Below are 20,329 nucleotides of genomic sequence, written 5' to 3'. Positions count from 1 at the left end.
GGTGTTACAGATAGTTTCTCTCTCACTACAGCTTTTACAGCTTAGTGATCTGAGTCACAGTTAGCTCCTCACATCGATAAATGATGTGACAGGTCGTGCCTTTACAAACACATGGTCTATCTAGTTGACTACTCCACTTACATTTGATTTCCATGTTCCAAGATGTATATTTTTATGTGGGAAATGTGCTCCTGATGATTAGATTATTTCTAACAGCAAACTGATATAACATTTCTCCATTCTCGTTACTTTCTTCATGTAATGTGTATCTCCCAGATACTCTTCCATATTCGCTTCGCAGAACCTGTGCAGTAAAATCTCCCAAAACTAAGAACAGATTATACTTTTGTACTTTATTGCATGCCCTTTCTAGATCGCCATAAAACGTTTCCTTTGTTTCTCCTTCTGCTTCCTCTGTTGGTGCATATGCTGTTGTTATTGTTATATTTCTGAATTTTCCTTTCACTCTGAGTCTGCTAAGTCTTTCATTTACGGGTTCAAATTCCAAAACACTTTTACCAACCTCCTTTGTTCTTATGATTCCCTTTCCAGCTTGTCCTGTTCTCTCTGGTCCACTATACAGCAGAGAATACTGGGACATATCTATCTGTCCTTGCCATCTTATTTCTTGTAGTGCTACAATGTTTTACTTGAACTTCATGATCTCATTAGCTAATTCTTTCATTTTTCCAGCAAGTAGTAATTGTTGCAACAACCACTTCAGTTCTGTTTTCATCATTTGAGTAGATCAAGTGGTAGCCAAGGCACATGCAAATGATCCTTTACAAACCCCAAAAGGTAAAAATCATGTCATCAGATCGAGTGAATGAGGGAGCCTGGCAAAGAAATCCAGCAGTCAGTACAACGTTGTCAGTGGCGGCTCATGAGTAATCATTCTGGGTGTGCACAAATTTTTATATTCAGATAAATTTGAGAGAGTGAAATTAGTAGCCCCTGCTGTGTAACAGTTATGCTTATCAACAAAGTTTATACAACTACACCAACTGAAAATAATAAAAACAGTAATAGTAATAATTAATAATAATAATAATAATAATAATAAGATGGATATAACTTATTTGACAAAAGAAAGAATTATTTTTGTGGAATTTTGTTGTTTTGTACATAATTAAGTACAGTTTGCAGCAGTAATGAAATAATGTGTAAGCTTTTGCAACTCTCCATTTCACAAAGTGGGAGTTTTTGTGCTGTTCCACTTTTTGGACAAATGTACATGATCCCTAGCAGATGTATTAGATCACAAATTTATTTCCGGCCTGAAAATCAGATACTCTTAAGCTGCACTCACACAACAACTTGCGCTAGCTGTACACTTCCCTGTTAAGTGTTCACTTGTAGTCACACTTATTTGATTTCGTCACTCTCTCAATCCAAGGATCTGTTCTTGGAGGGCCTAGTTCCTTTGCGGCTACCTTCTGTAGTAATTTACTTTCTGTTCCCAGAATGAGAATGTTTACACTGCACACAAAAAGTGATTCCCTCACTGTAAACAACCAACTCCAGACATAAAATGGCATTTGTGGAAATGACTAAATCCAAGTAGTAATGTCTAACAACAAGGTAACTTGACTAGAACACAAATGAAGTGCTGAGATCCATAAGGGCCTAAAGAACATTGCCGTCGATCCGACATTTAAGTGAATATCAGAGAAATCAGTGACACAGCTTTTCGTGAATTTTCATATATACAATGTTGCCTACAGCACAGGTGAACTTGGCTCACCTTAAGGTCAAAAGATTTCGGAAGCATGAATAAATGCTACAGTCTCACAATCAACAGTGATGTGCTTTAGGTCCTTATGATTCCTAGCACTTCAAATGGATTACTGTATGATAAAATTCATAAGTTAATATGCCATAACTCCTTCAGATAGCCTCAAAATAGGTTTAGTGTCAGTACAACTTTAACATATACCGACGTCCAATCTAATTTTAGTACATAGTGAGTGGAATTAGCATATCTGAGGAGTGCGCTTTTATCTAGCAGGATTTAAGCTGAGCGAACATGGCTAAAAGTCTGCTACAGTGCTACCACCTGTTGGCAATGGTGTTAACTTCTAGTCTAGGGGCAAGGGCTAACTGTTGTTTATCAAGTCCATATGTATGTATAATGCAATTATGGCTTGCGAGTTGCGCAAAAGCACCTTAAAACATGCACAACTGAAGGCGTGCAAGGGAAACTTATGCCAAGTTCCACGGAGTATAGAAGAGCAGTAGCGAGGCAGATTTAAGTCCCATATCTTTCAGATTGTGGCATTTATGTTATGTTTAACAGCGTTCAAAGAAGAATAACCAATAAATCCACAAGGTGTCAGAAGTTATGGTGTACACGTGCTCTTGTGCTCTTACACGGCAGCCACCACTGAACGTCATTGAATCAATCGCATACTAAGTTATGCCAGTGAGACACAATCTTACTGCCGGGTAAAGTTCTGCGATTCAGCTTCTTCCAATTGAGGTAAGAGCCACATTTCCAACACATAAAAAAAAGCAGTTAGATTTAGGGCTTCCAGATTAAGCTGACAAAATTACCGAACATTGCCTGGTGGAAGGATTTGCTAAGGTAAGGGCGAGCACAATAACACACTTAGTAAACATTAGAAATTATATTTATTATTCACTTGAGGCTTACACATTTCTGTCCATGTTTGCTTACAAATTAAATTGTTCTTGGGGAAGGTCTTCCTTGAGCAAAACACAAGTTTTTCTATTTTTAAAAAAATTACCCAGACACGTTTTACTGAAGATTCATCGTCATTAGTGAGCTTTCATTTTCTTTCTGCTTAATGAGAAAAATGATTTTTACTTATAAATTTGAGTTTTAAAACAGTATGTACAAATGTGAAAAGCTGACAAAGTTTTGTATATATACATTGTTACCACATACTGTGTTTTTTGTGTGTGTGGGTGTGTGTTTCACATCACAGTTGTTTTCTTTTCACAGTCTATAATCTGCAACCATGTATAACTTAATGTAGGAAAGATATTCATCTCAAAATTTTATGACTGGGAATTTTGCGGTTAGGCCTAGCATTAATTTATTCTATGTGAAAGATTAGGTGTTTGCGGTTGCAGTGTATTCCACTTGCATTTTCTTTGTGTGTGTGTGTGTGTGTGTGTGTGTGTGTGTGTGTGTGTGTGTGTGTAAATAGCTGAATGTTTGTGGGTTTTGTCCAGCAATTATTTAGTTGTGTGTGTTTATGGGTTTGAGGGCAGAGAACAGAGCTCCAATTTAGAGAGCTGTGTATTCATTGTTATCTGTTTTCCTTTTAGTTTTTGAGCAGGTCTGTTGCTGCACTTCAGAATTTTCAAGTTGGTGATGATGTCTGATGGACTGTTTTTCACGTCCATATGATGTTCAGAAAATGGAGAATGATAACTGTTACTTTTTAAAGATCTTCTGTCTTCTGCGTATCTAGTATTAAAGTTTCTGCTTGTCTGTCCTATATACAGCAGTCAGAAACAGTCTGTAAAAAAATAAAAAACAAATAAATAAACAGACACAAGACTGTTCAACATTACCTCATGTTCAATCCTTGCTACCATCCAACGTCCAATTGGACACATCTGACAACACCGTATCTGACAGACTGCTTAAATTTGTGTGTGTAACAACCTGACTGTTAAATGCTAATTAAACTGGAAATGGCACAACATATCAGTTTATTCCTTAAGAATTATTTCTGGGCACAATCTATCCTGGAACACCCTTACAAGCTTTTCAGGCTGTTTCTGAGCACACTGTATAAAGTGATTTGCAGTCTTGCTATGTCAGTCGGTAAACTCCAGATGTGTCGCGTTTATCTGTGTTAGTAATGGTTGCTCTTAGTTTTCTCTGTATTGAGTTATTTGTTCTGTATGTTAATTTTAGTCCTTGCATTTTGAGTATGTTTGCTATCCTATTGGCTGCTTTGTTGCTATGAGAGCACACCGTTTCATTGTTGTTGTGGGTGTTTCTTGTTCATGTATTCTATGCGCTAGGTGCTAGAGCCCCCTTTATTTTTGTTTTTATATTGTGATTCAGTTTCTCTATAAAATTTGTGTCATATCCTTCCTCTATGGCTATTTTTAAGATTGTTGGAAAATGACTAGCTTTTACACAGTCAGGTGATTTGAGTACTTGTGCACACCTGTGTTGGTGGTAGTGACTTCCCTGAATACGGACAACTGCTGATGGCTGTTGTGTCTGTGTTTTGTGTGGTCAAGCATATTTAACATATCATTTTCTGTTTCTATGGTGAATTTTATTTTTGGGTGAACTGCGTCACTGCAGAGCTGTTGGATGAGACTGGATGTTTCATCTGGAAGGCACATGATGTCACCTACTTGGTGATTCCACTAGACTACTCAGTATTGTTTGGGTCTTATTATTGCTTCAGCTATTTTGTTCTTGTTCTTGGTGATTGCGGAAGATGTTAGCTAAGAGTCCACTGACTGCTGATCCAGTGGGAAGCCCATCTTGTTGTGAGTAGAACCGAATTTAAAACAAAACATAGTTTTGCTCTGTGATTAGTTTCAGAATGCTTGTTATTTCTTTTATGTGGGGTCTGTGAATGTCTTTCTGTTGTTTTAATTGCCATCTGATCATCATGATGTTAATGGTTTCTGTGATGGGGATTATATTCATGTACGCTGGTGTGATGTCACATGATTTTGTATGTGTGTGTGAATACGTTAATGTGTTAAGATTTTTTGTGTCAGGTCTCCAGGGTTGTGCGTGCTTATGATGTTTGTGTTTATGTAATATTTCTTACATGTGGGTACACTTCTGAAATTTACGATGAGGCATACTGGAATATCCTGCCTGTGGAGCTATAGCAGGCTGTTCAGTGTAAGTGCCTTGGAGTTCCTTGTTTTATCTATTCCACTTTCTATTTTGTCAATATGTGTGAGATGTCTTTTTGAAAGGTATCTTTGGTGTTGGGTCACTGGTTAGCTTTATATTTTTCTGCTTTCTTTGTATAGGGTCACCGTTTAGCATTACTATGTTGTTGTCTTCTTGAAATTTTAATGTATTATTTTTGTATTCCTATTGTTTTATTACTATCAGGATGTTGCCCTTTTCCAGTTTTGTGATCAGAGCCCCACTATTTGTAAGTTTGTTCATTATATTCTGGACGTTTCTTCATTGCTTTTTGTTCCTGTCAATATGTTATTACACATTTAATTTCTTAAGCAGCTAACTCAAATTGTCAGGCCAGCATTGACCTTGTTTCTTTCTTGTTGTTTTATTATATATTCACTTTCCATAATAAGATTCTCCACTGTCTTGTGTGTGTTCACATGTATTTAGGTCCTCTTTCTAGCAAATTTATTTCTTGGTTGTTAAGTTACATGTCAGAAAGACTGACCACGTGTCGGCAGAATGTGTGGTCTGTTTGCCATCTGTTTTCATGTTTAATGATTTTGTTTCAATACTGTGATTAGTTTTTGTTGTTGCTTTATCTTTATTACTAATTCTGTATTTTGTTACACTGTATTCCTGATATCATTAGGTATGTCACAGATACTGATGCTACTTCCTATTTACATATAAATTCTGAACAGTTCAACACCGAGTTCCTGCTTCTTTGTATGTTTACATCTTATTTCTTGTTTTGGGCAGCCAATTTTGGCTTTGTGCTTGGTAGGAGACATACTGTTTACATTGACACGTATAAATTTAGCTATAACATTATGTGAAAGATAGATTCTGTCAAATTTTATGTTTAGAACAGTATGCTGTAATTTTGCTCTGACACTTTGAGCAAAACAGACTTTTCTTTTTTCATCTATTACCCAGATGTTTTTCAATGAAGTTCTACATCTACATCCATACTCCACAAGTCACCTGACGGTGTGTGCGGAGGGTACCTTGAGTACCTCTATCGGTTCTCTCTTCTATTCCGATCTCGTATTGTTCGCGGAAAGAAGGATTGTCGGTATGCCTCTCTATGGGCTCTAATCTCTCTGATTTTATTTTCATGGTCTCTTCACGAGATACACATAGGAGGGAGCAATATACTGCTTGACTCCTCAGTGAAGGTATGTTCTCGAAACTTTAACAAAAGCCCGTACCGAGCTACTGAGTGTCTCTCCTGCAGAGTCTTCCAATGCAGTTTATCTATCATCAACGTAACGCTTTCGCGATTACTAAATGATCCTGTAACAAAGCGCACTGCTCTCTGTTGGATCTTCTCTCTCTCTTCTATCAACCCTATCTGGTACGGATACTACACTGCTGAGCAGTATTGTTGTCTACAACCCTGTCTCACTCCTTTCCCAACCACTGCTTCCTTTTCATGTCCCTCGACTCTTAACTGTCATCTGGTTTCTGTACAAATTGTTAATAGCCTTTCGCTCCCTGTATTTCACACCTGCCACCTTCAGAATTTGAAAGAGAGTATTCCAGTCAACATTGTCAAGCCTAAAAATGCTAGAAACGAACGTTTGCCTTTCCTTAACCTAGCTTCTAAGATAAATCGTAGGGTCAGTATTGCCTCACGTGTTCCGATATTTCTAAAGAATGCAGTAATTTAATTTTTTTATATTATTTGTTTTGGGACAGTGCGGTGTGTTTTTATTGTTGTATATTTAGCTTGCCCCGTCGTAAATCCTAACTTTTTAATGGCTGTCCCGTTAGTTTCACTTTATTTTTGGAGTGAGACGTTATTGTGTCTTTTTATTTTTGGCTGCTTTTGTTGGCGTGTGAATGCAATGATGTCATTGTCGCCACTCTGTATACGCAGGAAGTAACCGGATCCGCCATACTGATGACGTCATGTGTCAAAGCAGACTGTGGAATCGGACGCTTCTGCAATGTTATTATCATCTCTTTCTTCTTTTTCTTTTGCCTTTAAGTTTTTGGTAATAGTCACTGCATGCAGCAAATTTTAAATTACAACGACTGCATAATTCTGCTTCTACCCTATCGACACCCAATTTGTTTTTAGCATCAGACCACAAATAATTCCTGACGGAAATCGGTATCGAACGCGGGACTGAAATACGGAAAAGTTTGGGAAGAAGCTGAACACCTGGCAAACCCGGGTTAGCTTCGCCGAAAAAGAAAGGCAAATAAACTTTCCTCCTGCATATGGCACAAAGAACATTCAGTTCACAGGTGTCTCGCAAAAGTACCATCTCGTGAGTTTTTGATGACGCACGGATGCCTCCCAATAAGTGCGTTTATATTTCCCCTTAGGTGACATGTCGATTACGAAAATCGTAGTCTGTATGCTTCGGAACTTGTAACACGTATACAAACAAAACTGAGTTGCTCGTTCACTTGAATTTATTATATTAAGTTGGATATCATAAATGCTACTAAGCCTTAAAACATCGATATTCATTTTGAAACATCCAGTGCAACACTTATCGACCACTAAAGCAATATTTCAATATCATTTTAATACTGCTTATTGGACGACAGATGAAGCTTTACAAACAACGATATAATCCAACAGTCCATAACCAACACTACTGTGGTACAGCATTACAATATATTACATTAGATGCATATACGATAGCTCACCTTCGTTATGAATGATAGAACACAGTACTTTCGTTGGGCTAACAGCGGAAAACCGGTTCATGTAACAAATGATAAATATCGTTCAATATTACACCAATGTCGCCAGTGTTTTCATTCTTAATCTATAAAATATCAACCAAGAACCACGGGAGCTGTCAGTCAATGTACTCACCTTTATAATTGATGAACGAAAGTACACAGTGTCTCGCAGTCACTTCAACAACAGTACCCAATGTACTGTTCAATCCGAATATCACATTCACTGTGGTCGTACCAGCAGGACTACCTAGGTCGTAAGTATGCAGGCGCCAAGCACAGGTTATAAACCAGTTACAACGATCTTCACCGTTATTACTGAACGAATGACATGTGAACTTCAGCACAGATCCTTGCGCAACGAATTCGTACAGTGTTTGCCTATCAGATTCACTTTTTCCATCTACAAGCAATTTCTCGCCGTAAAGAAGAGCGCGTTCTTCTTGCTGTTGGATGAGACTGGATGTTTCATCTGGAAGGCACATGATGTCACCTACTTGGTGATTCCACTAGACTACTCAGTATTGTTTGGGTCTTATTATTGCTTCAGCTATTTTGTTCTTGTTCTTGGTGATTGCGGAAGATGTTAGCTAAGAGTCCACTGACTGCTGATCCAGTGGGAAGCCCATCTTGTTGTGAGTAGAACCGAATTTAAAACAAAACATAGTTTTGCTCTGTGATTAGTTTCAGAATGCTTGTTATTTCTTTTATGTGGGGTCTGTGAATGTCTTTCTGTTGTTTTAATTGCCATCTGATCATCATGATGTTAATGGTTTCTGTGATGGGGATTATATTCATGTACGCTGGTGTGATGTCACATGATTTTGTATGTGTGTGTGAATACGTTAATGTGTTAAGATTTTTTGTGTCAGGTCTCCAGGGTTGTGCGTGCTTATGATGTTTGTGTTTATGTAATATTTCTTACATGTGGGTACACTTCTGAAATTTACGATGAGGCATACTGGAATATCCTGCCTGTGGAGCTATAGCAGGCTGTTCAGTGTAAGTGCCTTGGAGTTCCTTGTTTTATCTATTCCACTTTCTATTTTGTCAATATGTGTGAGATGTCTTTTTGAAAGGTATCTTTGGTGTTGGGTCACTGGTTAGCTTTATATTTTTCTGCTTTCTTTGTATAGGGTCACCGTTTAGCATTACTATGTTGTTGTCTTCTTGAAATTTTAATGTATTATTTTTGTATTCCTATTGTTTTATTACTATCAGGATGTTGCCCTTTTCCAGTTTTGTGATCAGAGCCCCACTATTTGTAAGTTTGTTCATTATATTCTGGACGTTTCTTCATTGCTTTTTGTTCCTGTCAATATGTTATTACACATTTAATTTCTTAAGCAGCTAACTCAAATTGTCAGGCCAGCATTGACCTTGTTTCTTTCTTGTTGTTTTATTATATATTCACTTTCCATAATAAGATTCTCCACTGTCTTGTGTGTGTTCACATTGTATTTAGGTCCTCTTTCTAGCAAATTTATTTCTTGGTTGTTAAGTTACATGTCAGAAAGACTGACCACGTGTCGGCAGAATGTGTGGTCTGTTTGCCATCTGTTTTCATGTTTAATGATTTTGTTTCAATACTGTGATTAGTTTTTGTTGTTGCTTTATCTTTATTACTAATTCTGTATTTTGTTACACTGTATTCCTGATATCATTAGGTATGTCACAGATACTGATGCTACTTCCTATTTACATATAAATTCTGAACAGTTCAACACCGAGTTCCTGCTTCTTTGTATGTTTACATCTTATTTCTTGTTTTGGGCAGCCAATTTTGGCTTTGTGCTTGGTAGGAGACATACTGTTTACATTGACACGTATAAATTTAGCTATAACATTATGTGAAAGATAGATTCTGTCAAATTTTATGTTTAGAACAGTATGCTGTAATTTTGCTCTGACACTTTGAGCAAAACAGACTTTTCTTTTTTCATCTATTACCCAGATGTTTTTCAATGAAGTTCTACATCTACATCCATACTCCACAAGTCACCTGACGGTGTGTGCGGAGGGTACCTTGAGTACCTCTATCGGTTCTCTCTTCTATTCCGATCTCGTATTGTTCGCGGAAAGAAGGATTGTCGGTATGCCTCTCTATGGGCTCTAATCTCTCTGATTTTATTTTCATGGTCTCTTCACGAGATACACATAGGAGGGAGCAATATACTGCTTGACTCCTCAGTGAAGGTATGTTCTCGAAACTTTAACAAAAGCCCGTACCGAGCTACTGAGTGTCTCTCCTGCAGAGTCTTCCAATGCAGTTTATCTATCATCAACGTAACGCTTTCGCGATTACTAAATGATCCTGTAACAAAGCGCACTGCTCTCTGTTGGATCTTCTCTCTCTCTTCTATCAACCCTATCTGGTACGGATACTACACTGCTGAGCAGTATTGTTGTCTACAACCCTGTCTCACTCCTTTCCCAACCACTGCTTCCTTTTCATGTCCCTCGACTCTTAACTGTCATCTGGTTTCTGTACAAATTGTTAATAGCCTTTCGCTCCCTGTATTTCACACCTGCCACCTTCAGAATTTGAAAGAGAGTATTCCAGTCAACATTGTCAAGCCTAAAAATGCTAGAAACGAACGTTTGCCTTTCCTTAACCTAGCTTCTAAGATAAATCGTAGGGTCAGTATTGCCTCACGTGTTCCGATATTTCTAAAGAATGCAGTAATTTAATTTTTTTATATTATTTGTTTTGGGACAGTGCGGTGTGTTTTTATTGTTGTATATTTAGCTTGCCCCGTCGTAAATCCTAACTTTTTAATGGCTGTCCCGTTAGTTTCACTTTATTTTTGGAGTGAGACGTTATTGTGTCTTTTTATTTTTGGCTGCTTTTGTTGGCGTGTGAATGCAATGATGTCATTGTCGCCACTCTGTATACGCAGGAAGTAACCGGATCCGCCATACTGATGACGTCATGTGTCAAAGCAGACTGTGGAATCGGACGCTTCTGCAATGTTATTATCATCTCTTTCTTCTTTTTCTTTTGCCTTTAAGTTTTTGGTAATAGTCACTGCATGCAGCAAATTTTAAATTACAACGACTGCATAATTCTGCTTCTACCCTATCGACACCCAATTTGTTTTTAGCATCAGACCACAAATAATTCCTGACGGAAATCGGTATCGAACGCGGGACTGAAATACGGAAAAGTTTGGGAAGAAGCTGAACACCTGGCAAACCCGGGTTAGCTTCGCCGAAAAAGAAAGGCAAATAAACTTTCCTCCTGCATATGGCACAAAGAACATTCAGTTCACAGGTGTCTCGCAAAAGTACCATCTCGTGAGTTTTTGATGACGCACGGATGCCTCCCAATAAGTGCGTTTATATTTCCCCTTAGGTGACATGTCGATTACGAAAATCGTAGTCTGTATGCTTCGGAACTTGTAACACGTATACAAACAAAACTGAGTTGCTCGTTCACTTGAATTTATTATATTAAGTTGGATATCATAAATGCTACTAAGCCTTAAAACATCGATATTCATTTTGAAACATCCAGTGCAACACTTATCGACCACTAAAGCAATATTTCAATATCATTTTAATACTGCTTATTGGACGACAGATGAAGCTTTACAAACAACGATATAATCCAACAGTCCATAACCAACACTACTGTGGTACAGCATTACAATATATTACATTAGATGCATATACGATAGCTCACCTTCGTTATGAATGATAGAACACAGTACTTTCGTTGGGCTAACAGCGGAAAACCGGTTCATGTAACAAATGATAAATATCGTTCAATATTACACCAATGTCGCCAGTGTTTTCATTCTTAATCTATAAAATATCAACCAAGAACCACGGGAGCTGTCAGTCAATGTACTCACCTTTATAATTGATGAACGAAAGTACACAGTGTCTCGCAGTCACTTCAACAACAGTACCCAATGTACTGTTCAATCCGAATATCACATTCACTGTGGTCGTACCAGCAGGACTACCTAGGTCGTAAGTATGCAGGCGCCAAGCACAGGTTATAAACCAGTTACAACGATCTTCACCGTTATTACTGAACGAATGACATGTGAACTTCAGCACAGATCCTTGCGCAACGAATTCGTACAGTGTTTGCCTATCAGATTCACTTTTTCCATCTACAAGCAATTTCTCGCCGTAAAGAAGAGCGCGTTCTTCTTGCTGTTGGATGAGACTGGATGTTTCATCTGGAAGGCACATGATGTCACCTACTTGGTGATTCCACTAGACTACTCAGTATTGTTTGGGTCTTATTATTGCTTCAGCTATTTTGTTCTTGTTCTTGGTGATTGCGGAAGATGTTAGCTAAGAGTCCACTGACTGCTGATCCAGTGGGAAGCCCATCTTGTTGTGAGTAGAACCGAATTTAAAACAAAACATAGTTTTGCTCTGTGATTAGTTTCAGAATGCTTGTTATTTCTTTTATGTGGGGTCTGTGAATGTCTTTCTGTTGTTTTAATTGCCATCTGATCATCATGATGTTAATGGTTTCTGTGATGGGGATTATATTCATGTACGCTGGTGTGATGTCACATGATTTTGTATGTGTGTGTGAATACGTTAATGTGTTAAGATTTTTTGTGTCAGGTCTCCAGGGTTGTGCGTGCTTATGATGTTTGTGTTTATGTAATATTTCTTACATGTGGGTACACTTCTGAAATTTACGATGAGGCATACTGGAATATCCTGCCTGTGGAGCTATAGCAGGCTGTTCAGTGTAAGTGCCTTGGAGTTCCTTGTTTTATCTATTCCACTTTCTATTTTGTCAATATGTGTGAGATGTCTTTTTGAAAGGTATCTTTGGTGTTGGGTCACTGGTTAGCTTTATATTTTTCTGCTTTCTTTGTATAGGGTCACCGTTTAGCATTACTATGTTGTTGTCTTCTTGAAATTTTAATGTATTATTTTTGTATTCCTATTGTTTTATTACTATCAGGATGTTGCCCTTTTCCAGTTTTGTGATCAGAGCCCCACTATTTGTAAGTTTGTTCATTATATTCTGGACGTTTCTTCATTGCTTTTTGTTCCTGTCAATATGTTATTACACATTTAATTTCTTAAGCAGCTAACTCAAATTGTCAGGCCAGCATTGACCTTGTTTCTTTCTTGTTGTTTTATTATATATTCACTTTCCATAATAAGATTCTCCACTGTCTTGTGTGTGTTCACATTGTATTTAGGTCCTCTTTCTAGCAAATTTATTTCTTGGTTGTTAAGTTACATGTCAGAAAGACTGACCACGTGTCGGCAGAATGTGTGGTCTGTTTGCCATCTGTTTTCATGTTTAATGATTTTGTTTCAATACTGTGATTAGTTTTTGTTGTTGCTTTATCTTTATTACTAATTCTGTATTTTGTTACACTGTATTCCTGATATCATTAGGTATGTCACAGATACTGATGCTACTTCCTATTTACATATAAATTCTGAACAGTTCAACACCGAGTTCCTGCTTCTTTGTATGTTTACATCTTATTTCTTGTTTTGGGCAGCCAATTTTGGCTTTGTGCTTGGTAGGAGACATACTGTTTACATTGACACGTATAAATTTAGCTATAACATTATGTGAAAGATAGATTCTGTCAAATTTTATGTTTAGAACAGTATGCTGTAATTTTGCTCTGACACTTTGAGCAAAACAGACTTTTCTTTTTTCATCTATTACCCAGATGTTTTTCAATGAAGTTCTACATCTACATCCATACTCCACAAGTCACCTGACGGTGTGTGCGGAGGGTACCTTGAGTACCTCTATCGGTTCTCTCTTCTATTCCGATCTCGTATTGTTCGCGGAAAGAAGGATTGTCGGTATGCCTCTCTATGGGCTCTAATCTCTCTGATTTTATTTTCATGGTCTCTTCACGAGATACACATAGGAGGGAGCAATATACTGCTTGACTCCTCAGTGAAGGTATGTTCTCGAAACTTTAACAAAAGCCCGTACCGAGCTACTGAGTGTCTCTCCTGCAGAGTCTTCCAATGCAGTTTATCTATCATCAACGTAACGCTTTCGCGATTACTAAATGATCCTGTAACAAAGCGCACTGCTCTCTGTTGGATCTTCTCTCTCTCTTCTATCAACCCTATCTGGTACGGATACTACACTGCTGAGCAGTATTGTTGTCTACAACCCTGTCTCACTCCTTTCCCAACCACTGCTTCCTTTTCATGTCCCTCGACTCTTAACTGTCATCTGGTTTCTGTACAAATTGTTAATAGCCTTTCGCTCCCTGTATTTCACACCTGCCACCTTCAGAATTTGAAAGAGAGTATTCCAGTCAACATTGTCAAGCCTAAAAATGCTAGAAACGAACGTTTGCCTTTCCTTAACCTAGCTTCTAAGATAAATCGTAGGGTCAGTATTGCCTCACGTGTTCCGATATTTCTAAAGAATGCAGTAATTTAATTTTTTTATATTATTTGTTTTGGGACAGTGCGGTGTGTTTTTATTGTTGTATATTTAGCTTGCCCCGTCGTAAATCCTAACTTTTTAATGGCTGTCCCGTTAGTTTCACTTTATTTTTGGAGTGAGACGTTATTGTGTCTTTTTATTTTTGGCTGCTTTTGTTGGCGTGTGAATGCAATGATGTCATTGTCGCCACTCTGTATACGCAGGAAGTAACCGGATCCGCCATACTGATGACGTCATGTGTCAAAGCAGACTGTGGAATCGGACGCTTCTGCAATGTTATTATCATCTCTTTCTTCTTTTTCTTTTGCCTTTAAGTTTTTGGTAATAGTCACTGCATGCAGCAAATTTTAAATTACAACGACTGCATAATTCTGCTTCTACCCTATCGACACCCAATTTGTTTTTAGCATCAGACCACAAATAATTCCTGACGGAAATCGGTATCGAACGCGGGACTGAAATACGGAAAAGTTTGGGAAGAAGCTGAACACCTGGCAAACCCGGGTTAGCTTCGCCGAAAAAGAAAGGCAAATAAACTTTCCTCCTGCATATGGCACAAAGAACATTCAGTTCACAGGTGTCTCGCAAAAGTACCATCTCGTGAGTTTTTGATGACGCACGGATGCCTCCCAATAAGTGCGTTTATATTTCCCCTTAGGTGACATGTCGATTACGAAAATCGTAGTCTGTATGCTTCGGAACTTGTAACACGTATACAAACAAAACTGAGTTGCTCGTTCACTTGAATTTATTATATTAAGTTGGATATCATAAATGCTACTAAGCCTTAAAACATCGATATTCATTTTGAAACATCCAGTGCAACACTTATCGACCACTAAAGCAATATTTCAATATCATTTTAATACTGCTTATTGGACGACAGATGAAGCTTTACAAACAACGATATAATCCAACAGTCCATAACCAACACTACTGTGGTACAGCATTACAATATATTACATTAGATGCATATACGATAGCTCACCTTCGTTATGAATGATAGAACACAGTACTTTCGTTGGGCTAACAGCGGAAAACCGGTTCATGTAACAAATGATAAATATCGTTCAATATTACACCAATGTCGCCAGTGTTTTCATTCTTAATCTATAAAATATCAACCAAGAACCACGGGAGCTGTCAGTCAATGTACTCACCTTTATAATTGATGAACGAAAGTACACAGTGTCTCGCAGTCACTTCAACAACAGTACCCAATGTACTGTTCAATCCGAATATCACATTCACTGTGGTCGTACCAGCAGGACTACCTAGGTCGTAAGTATGCAGGCGCCAAGCACAGGTTATAAACCAGTTACAACGATCTTCACCGTTATTACTGAACGAATGACATGTGAACTTCAGCACAGATCCTTGCGCAACGAATTCGTACAGTGTTTGCCTATCAGATTCACTTTTTCCATCTACAAGCAATTTCTCGCCGTAAAGAAGAGCGCGTTCTTCTTGCCCATCAAACCGAAACGTTACTATCGCTTTTCCGGGGTAGTGAACCTCTTTTACGACACCAACAACATTACTTAGAGTCACCGCAGACTTCCGTTTTGACATTTTTTACGCTTAATATCCAACATCATTCACATATAAAACAGGTTTGTATACAAATGAAATGATTCGTACATCGCAAGGCAAAGGTACAACTACACAGTACACACCATGATAGAGATCTTTGGCTTGGAAAGTTAAGTTTGCAACGCATACAATATTTTTACTTTAAGAAGTAATAAAAAATTGTATCTAGAACTCCGGATGACTATATTGCTACCTTTGCACATTTATCTAATCTTCACGTCCGATAATGAATCATTATTTGACTTTGCTGCAGCTAGCTATCTAATTTGTAGTACCGTCTCACACGACACATTTCTACATCTGCATCTATATTCTGTATTCTGTAAACCACCATGAGGTGCATGAGAGATGGTCGTCCCACTGTTTTTTTTTTTCTCTTCCATTCACGTATCGAGCTCGTGAAGAATGATTGTTTGAATGCCTCCGTGCGAGCAGTAATTATTCTAATTCAATTCTATCCCTTTATTCATCCGTTTACACTATACATTGTATACATGTAGTCAATTACAATATAGATTCTAATATGTAATTTGTTTCAAAAACTTGGATAATAAATACAAATATTTTATATCAGTATATATAAATAATACTACTTTTACATATTTAGATATTCTTCAATATTATGGAAACTATGTATTAGTGAAAATTGTTTAAGATCTACCTTAAATTTACGAAATTCTTTAATTTGTTTATTGTAGAAGGCAATACACGAAAAAGTATTTTGGGCTGGTAGTTAACACGTTTTTGGTAGAGTGCTCGTTTGTGGATGTCACTGTGAAAATCATCTCTGTCCCTTGTTTCATGGTTATGAACCTGATTATTTAATGTTGAAAATTCCTGGTGAGATTTCAGAAAGGATACACAGTCATAGATGTATAAGCTAGGAAGAGTCATTATTTTAACTTCTTTAAATATTTCCCTGTATGACACTCTGCAGGGAACCCCTTTCATTATTCTAATATTACTTTTTTGAAGTTTGAAAGCTTGTTTTCCCATATCTGTATTCCCCCTAAAGATCACACCACATCTAATCAAACTTTTCATATAAGCAGAATAGGCACACAGAAATGGTTCAGTGTTGCAACGTTCCTGAAACATTATTAGCACATAGCAGCATTTACTTTATTTTTTACTCAAAACTTCTAGATGCTTTTCCCATCTCAAGTACTCACCCACCCATATACCTAGGAATTTTGTATATGGACCTTGTGCAATAACATAGTTCCTGAAGTCAGCTTTTGCTCTTCTGCTAGCTTTACTTTTAATAGTAATGAAATTCGTCAATACCGTTTTATCCTTATTTATGATCAAAGCATTATCGTTAGACCATTTTCCTGTCTCATTTATTGTCCTAGAGACACTCTGCTTTAGATTATCCTCCGTGTATGCTTTCATAAAAATGATAGTGTTATCAGCGAACATCACCGTTTCTGCAACTGTCAGATGGTTTGGCTAATCGCTTATGTACACCATGAACAAAAGAGGGCCTAATGTGGAACCCTGGGGCACACCATAGCTAGTTTTTTTTGAAATCTGGAAGATACTTTTTGCCTTCATGACATATTTGTACTTTCTGTTGTCTATCAGAGAGATAAGACTTGAACTATCTGAAGGCAAGTCCCCAGATACCATAAAATTCTAGTTTCATAAGCAATAATTCATGGCAGATTAGATCACGTTTTAGATAAATCTGAGAATATCCCACAGCTTCATTCTTTCTGATCTTCAATATGTCGGAGGTTCTCGTATTTACTTCTAGATCATACTCCGCAAGCTAACTAATGGTGTGTGGCGGAGGGTACTTTCGGTATTACTATCTGATCCCTCAAACCCTGTTCCACTCGCCAATAGTGCTTGGGAAGAATGATTGTCGTAAGCCTCTGTATTGTCTCTAATTCCTCGAATTTTCTCCTCATGGTCAATATGCGAGATGTATGTGGGGGTAAATAATATGTTGTCTGACTCCTCCTGAAAAAGTGCTGTCCTGAAATTTCAATAGTAAATCTCTCCATGATGCACAAAGTCTCTGTTGTAATGTCTGCCAGTGGAGTTTGTTTAGCATCTCCGTAACTCTCTCTCGCCAGCTAAACGATCCTGTGACGAAATGCGCTGCTCTTCGTTGTATCTTCTCTATCTCCTCTATCAGTACTACCTGATAGGGAGCCCAGATAGATGGACAATACTCAAGAATCGAGCGAACAAGCGCCTTACAAGCCACTTCTTTTGTGGATGAGTGACATTTCCTTGAGATTCTTCCAATGAATTTGAGTCTGGTGTCTGCTTTTCCCATCATCTGTTTTATATGGCCCTTCCACATAAGGTCACTCTGGATAATTATGCCTAGATACTTTATGGCAGACGTTGTCTGCAGCTGTTTCTCATCAGTAGTGTAACTGTACAGTACTGGATTTCTTTTCCTACGTATGTGCAATAAGTTAGATTTATCTATGTTCAGGGCCAACTGCCAGAGTCTGCACTATTCATCAATTCTCTGCAGGTCGTTATGCAAATTCTTAGTATCTTCTGGCATCCATCGCTTTCTACAAGATCATTTATATATCTATTGTGAACAGCAACGGTCCTATCACACTTCCCTGTGGTACTCCGCATATTACCTTTACATATGTCCATTTAGTTCCACTAAGAGCAGCGTGTTGTGTTCTATCTGCAAGAAAGTCTTGAATCCAACTGCTAGAGTAATCTTTAAAGCTGATTCTTGAAACTTCGTTTATAGGCTTACTTAGAATAGTTTATACCTCTCTGCAAGAGTCTTGCAGTTCACTTTCTTCACTATCTCTGTAATGCTCCTGCACGGATTACAGGAACCTTTGATAGTTGGTGCTGCACTCCTCTGTATACGTTCAATATCGACTGTTGCTCATAATTGTTATGGGTCCCACACGCTTAGGCAATATTCTACTGCCGGCTGCACGACTGATTTCCAAGCAATCCCCATTGTAGATTCACTGCACTTCCCCCGTACTCTACCAATATACTGAAGTCTATCAACTGCATTATAAATGACTGAATCTATGTGATCATTCCATTTCATATTCCTACAAAGTGTTACACCTAGGTATTTGTATGAGTTGGCTGATTCCAACAATGACTCATTGATATTATAGTCATAGGATGCCATGTTTTTTTTTCATTTTGTGAAGTGTATATTTTTGCAGTTTTGAACATTCAAAGCAAGTTGCTAATCTTTGCACCACTTTGAAGTCTTATCAACATCTGACTGAATGTTTATACAGCTTCTTTCAGACAATACTTCAATATAGATAACAACATCATCTGCCAAAAGCTTGATTTTAATGTTAATATTGCCTGCAAGGTCATTAATATACAACATGAACATCAAGGGTCCCAAGACACTCCTGGGACACACTCTTAGTTACTTCTACATCTGACAATGACTCTCCACACAAGACAATGTTCTGTGTCCTCCATGCCATAAAGTTCTCAATCCAGTCACAAATTTTACTTGATACCCCATATGATCCTACTTTTGACTATAATTATAGGTGTGGTACAGAGTCAAATGTTTCCCGGAAATAAAAAAATTCTCCATCTACCTGACTGCCAGTAATATTTTTCTGATTGTAATTACTTAATTAGAAAGACTTTGAAACAATTTCTTAAGTCAGATGAAACATTTCTTCAAATTATTTTTAAATCTTGTTTGAAATATTATCATAATAGAGTAACTGAAGAAGGTTACACTGTATGAATTAGTATAAACCTATGTCATGTTTGTTTGCAGCACTCTCAGGTGTGTGAAAACGTGGCTAAGAACTACCATGGTAGGTAATCGACTCAGTTGTTTGTGTATGGTGTCAGTTCATCGTGATAAGATAAAATCAGAGGAGGAGTCCTTTATCGAAAAAGTGGTAGATAGTTATGGGGAGGACCCGAGATGAATTCAATTTCTGTTTAAGTAATGCAGGTATGTGAGTGGTCAAGTTTTGCATATTATTAGTAACAGAACCGATTTCCACAATCGTTTGCCTTCTTTTGTTCTTAATATTAAATTTACAACAGCATTTCAAACTACATTAATATGTTTGTAACAATAAAACATTCACATCATCCTTACAACCAAAGTTCACAAAATTTGTGAAGACATGAATCTGTTATGGGTTGTGGAAATTATTGTGTACATTTAGTTTTTACTTTAAAAAATAAAAGTAAAGAACAGTTTTTCTTTCACTTTTCAGAGGACTAACAGAGAAAAGTGTAACTAACTAGAAAACGTATTAAGGCAGGCGAAAATGAACGATTTATTCTTACTTAAAAAGAGAAAATAATTTATTTTTACCTATTTAACCATCTGAAATTGTTGTTATTTATTTTAAGCACCTATTAACATCTCTCAGCAGTGGTGCACTTACTGACATGGCGTTGTGCCTCAAAATGTGCATTTACGAGAGAATTCAGAATATTTCCACAACATTAACTCTTAAAATGAGACACCTTAACAGCAAATGTATGAGAAACAGCGAATTCATCTAAAACCGATGTGGCTGACACTAGGGCGTCTGCCTGTAAGTTACAGCATAGCACACGAATCTAAACTTTGCAGAGATGCCAAATTTTATTCGGAAATGCGTTTCCAGTTTTATTTGTCTCCTCTCTATGACCATGTGGAGTCGCCACACTGGGACCAAGTTTGAAACATTTGCCAGCTGCCATTTCCTTCAGTATTGCAAGCAAGGGTACGCCATTAACCATCCAGGCATTTGATCGAT

At 37.6% G+C, this 20,329-nt stretch overlaps 1 protein-coding gene and 1 long non-coding RNA gene across 7 annotated transcripts in view; both read right to left on the bottom strand.

Moving 5' to 3' along the window:
* The window catches only part of LOC126284262 (uncharacterized), a 160,379-nt gene extending 144,713 nt beyond the window's left edge, over nt 1-15,666 (bottom strand). For 4 of the 6 annotated variants that reach the window (XR_007551458.1, XR_007551457.1, XM_049983071.1 and 1 more), the window contains exon 1: nt 15,149-15,663. Coding sequence is in view for 3 of the 6 variants with exons in the window: in XM_049983071.1 (XP_049839028.1) it covers nt 15,149-15,560 (412 nt within the window). In the remaining 3 variants the exon portion in view is untranslated. Of the gene's footprint in view, nt 1-15,148 lie in introns of all 6 variants that reach the window. The other 2 variants (XR_007551456.1, XM_049983069.1) reach the window with 2 other exon arrangements.
* On the bottom strand, nt 2,613-7,795 carry LOC126284263 (uncharacterized). The gene is made up of 2 exons (XR_007551459.1): nt 7,707-7,795; nt 2,613-3,488 (listed from the first exon to the last, which is right to left on the bottom strand). It is a non-coding gene; the product is annotated as an uncharacterized LOC126284263 (long non-coding RNA).
* Nucleotides 15,667-20,329: the final 4,663 nt, after the last annotated feature.

This window comes from Schistocerca gregaria, chromosome 8, assembly GCF_023897955.1.
Source record: "Schistocerca gregaria isolate iqSchGreg1 chromosome 8, iqSchGreg1.2, whole genome shotgun sequence".
NCBI lineage: Eukaryota > Metazoa > Arthropoda > Insecta > Orthoptera > Acrididae > Schistocerca > Schistocerca gregaria.
The sequence above is the reverse complement of the archived record's forward strand: the minus strand, read 5'-3'. Positions and strand labels throughout refer to the sequence as shown.